Consider the following 3,331-nt stretch of genomic DNA (forward strand, 5'->3'; position numbering starts at 1 on the left):
AATCCCAAAACCCCATTATTTTCCCCCTTCATTTCTCCCATAGCAATGGTCAACGAACCAGAGGTAGAAAATGCTGACTCATTTAAGTGTTTTAGGACTACAAGCTGGCGAGCTCTATAGGATAGAATATAATATGTAAAGAGCTGATGGTCTCATCATGGACTGTAGGGGGACCTCTACCTTTAATAATGTGAATGTCTCTACAGTCTGAACCACTAATTAGCATGATGTATTCAGATCATCAGTCCCTCCCACTTCACTGACATGTTGAATATGGTGGAACCTGCCGTGGTCTACTGATTGTCATCTATTCATCTATGTGACACTCCTCTTGTTTTATATACATTGATACCAGACTCTTTCCAGCACTCTCACATATAACGTGATCAAACATGTTCACATTTCTCTTCACTGTTACTGTCTCACTGCTCTGTGCTGCAGGTACAGTTTCATAATGTTTCATTTATTTAACCAGGAAAGCTAAGAACAAAATTCTTATTTACAATGAAAGAATAACTAGTTGTAAATATTGATGTTTCCAAGCATATGTTCACTTCACCTGAGTCTTAATGTATTCAGGTCTAACTGTACCTAACTCTATTGATTTAATGCTCACTGTTTTCTTACAGGTCTTGTTGAGGGGAGTGAAGTCACTCAGATACCCACCATACTCTGGGGACTGAAAGACAGTGATGCTCTGATGAACTGCAGTCACACTAAGGGATCTGGCTACTTCCAGATGTACTGGTACAGACAGCTTCCAGGAGAGAGAATGAAGCAGGTAGCCTTCACTGTTCCCAATTCCAAACCTGAGTATTCAGGGGATTTCAGTAAAGACAAATTCTCAGCCAAGAAGACTGTAGCTGAGAGTGGATCTTTCACAGTGAAGAAGTTGGAGACAGGAGACAGCGGCATGTACTTCTGTGCTGTGAGTCAACACAGTGATACAGACAACAAGTACAGCTGTACAAAACCCCCAGTATTTCAACAGGATGTAATATAATATGTAAAGAGATGGTCTCATCACATACTGTAGGGGGACCTCTAACTCTAGTTCTTCTAATATCTGATGGTTTCATTGTCTTCATCATGTAATCAGTCATGTTCACAGTGAGGTCCTATGAGCAAGCTTTACAGTACAGGCTTCCTGACACTCCCTCTAACACTGTCACTATCCACCACCCTGAAGGAAACATGATATTACTACAGCCAATCTCCTTTCACCTCAGAGCTTCATCCAGGAGACACTCATATCACATCCTCATCATCATCGTCTTCCTCAGCATATTCATCATCTTCATCATCATCGTCTTCCTCAGCATATTTATCATCTTCATCATCATGTTCAGAGTTCTGATTCACCTGGCAGCTCTACCACTCTGGGTGACAGGTATTAAATCACGATGAGAAGCCTAACGATTCTACGAATGTCATCAAACTGAAAAAAATATCCTTTCTATCGCTCCTTCTTTCTCACCTTCTCTCTCTTTCTTTCTCTCTCTTTCTCACCTTATCTCTCCTCTCTCTATCTTTCACCTTCTCTCTCCTCTCTCTCCCTCTCTCACTTTCCCTCTCTCACTCTCCCTCTCTCCTCTCTCTCTCCTCTCTCCTCTCTCTCTCCTCTCTCCTCTCTCTCTCTGTCCATAGGGCAGTTGTTTAGAAGCATGGTTCATCAGAGGCCTGTGGCACTAACAAAAGGACCTGGAGGAAATGTTCAACTCACCTGCAGCCATACTATCCCTAACTACTACATGATACTATGGTACAGTCAGCAGGAGACACTGCTATGAAACTCATTGGTTATGCAAATTACAAGTAAATAACCATGGAGAAATCGTTTGAAAAGCACTTCAATGTGAGTGGAGACGGTGAGAAAGAGGCTTATCTTCATCTAGTGAGTCTGAGAGGACCTGAACACAGTGCAGTTTTTTACTGTGCAGCCAGCCAACACAGTGATGTAGAGTTCCTCCTGTTCTCTACTAAAACCCTGTCTGATGGTAATATTAGACCACGGCTCAGAACACCTGCATCTGAGGTTTGACTTTGACTCAGTGCCAATGAATAAACACAGATGGATGATGGCATAAGCAAGGTGATATCTGTCCTAGTACAGTATACCAGTATTTACAGTTTAGAGTCATCACTCATTAAAACCTGTTGTGGATAGGGGGCAGTATTTTCACGACTGGATGAAAAAAACATACCCGATTTAAACTGGTTACTACTCTTGCCCAGAAATGAGAATATGCATATTATTAGTAGATTTGGATAGAAAACACTCAGAAGTCTCTAAAACTGTTTTAGTGGTGTCTGTGAGTATAACAGAACTCATATGGCAGGAAAAAACCTGAGAAGATTCCAAGCAGGAAGTGGCCTATCTGTAAATTTGTAGTTCTTCTTTTGGTTCTCTATCGAAACTACAGTATCTGAGCTGTTACGAAGCACTTTCTAAGGCTTACATAGGCTCTCTAAAGCCTTCAGAAAGCGGATTGAGAAATCTCCTGTCTCTGGGCAGAGTATGCTAGCACAGTTTGTCAGTGGTCTGCCTAGTGACAAAGAGATTGGAGATGCGCGGTCTCGCGACGATGATGTTTTTTCTTTTCTCTCTTTGAATGAATACACTATTGTCCGGTTGGAATATTTTCGGTATTTTACGAGAAAAATACCATAAAAAGTGATTTTAAACAGCGTTTGACTTGCTTCTAAAGGAACATTTAGATTTTTTTTGTCTCGAAATGCGCTTGCGCGTTACCCTTTGGATAGTGACCTGAACGCACGAACAAAACATATTTGGACAATAACTATGGATTATTTGGAACATTTAGCATTTGAGGTTTTTGTACTTCGCGCCACGCTCTACCACTGGATATTGGCGAGGCGATCCGCTAGCGGAACGTCTGTCCTCAACAGCTTTTAACATTTTGCAATGTTACAATGTGGTATTCCATTTCTCCCCCCTGGATAGATGTGATTCACATGACTACTCTCTCTGTCTCTCTCTCGCCTCTCTCTCTCCCTTACTGTTCTGTCCTGAAGTCAGTGCAGTGTATTACTGTTCTGACCTGAAGTCAGTGCAGTGTATTACTGTTCTGACCGGAAGTCAGTGCAGTGTATTACTGTTCTGACCTGAAGTCAGTGCAGTGTATTACTGTTCTGACCTGAAGTCAGTGCAGTGTATTACTGTTCTGCCCTGAAGTCAGTGCAGTGTATTACTGTTCTGACCTGAAGTCAACACAGTGATGTAGATACCCTTCTCTCTTCTACAAACCCCCTTCTGATCCTTTACTCCATAACTGCAGTGTTCATCAACACCCAGCACACCTGCTATCCA

General features: G+C 42.0%; 1 gene segment (V, D, J or C); it reads left to right on the forward strand.

Moving 5' to 3' along the window:
- Positions 1–940, forward strand: LOC115187307 (T cell receptor beta variable 7-2-like; the record flags this gene model as incomplete). The annotated part of the segment is given in 2 exon segments: positions 1–441; positions 630–940. Coding segments are annotated over 2 exon segments (360 nt in total), but the record flags the coding sequence as incomplete, so codon positions are not given.
- Positions 941–3,331: the final 2,391 nt, after the last annotated feature.

Source organism: Salmo trutta, unplaced genomic scaffold, assembly GCF_901001165.1.
Source record: "Salmo trutta unplaced genomic scaffold, fSalTru1.1, whole genome shotgun sequence".
NCBI classification, from domain to species: Eukaryota; Metazoa; Chordata; class Actinopteri; order Salmoniformes; family Salmonidae; genus Salmo; species Salmo trutta.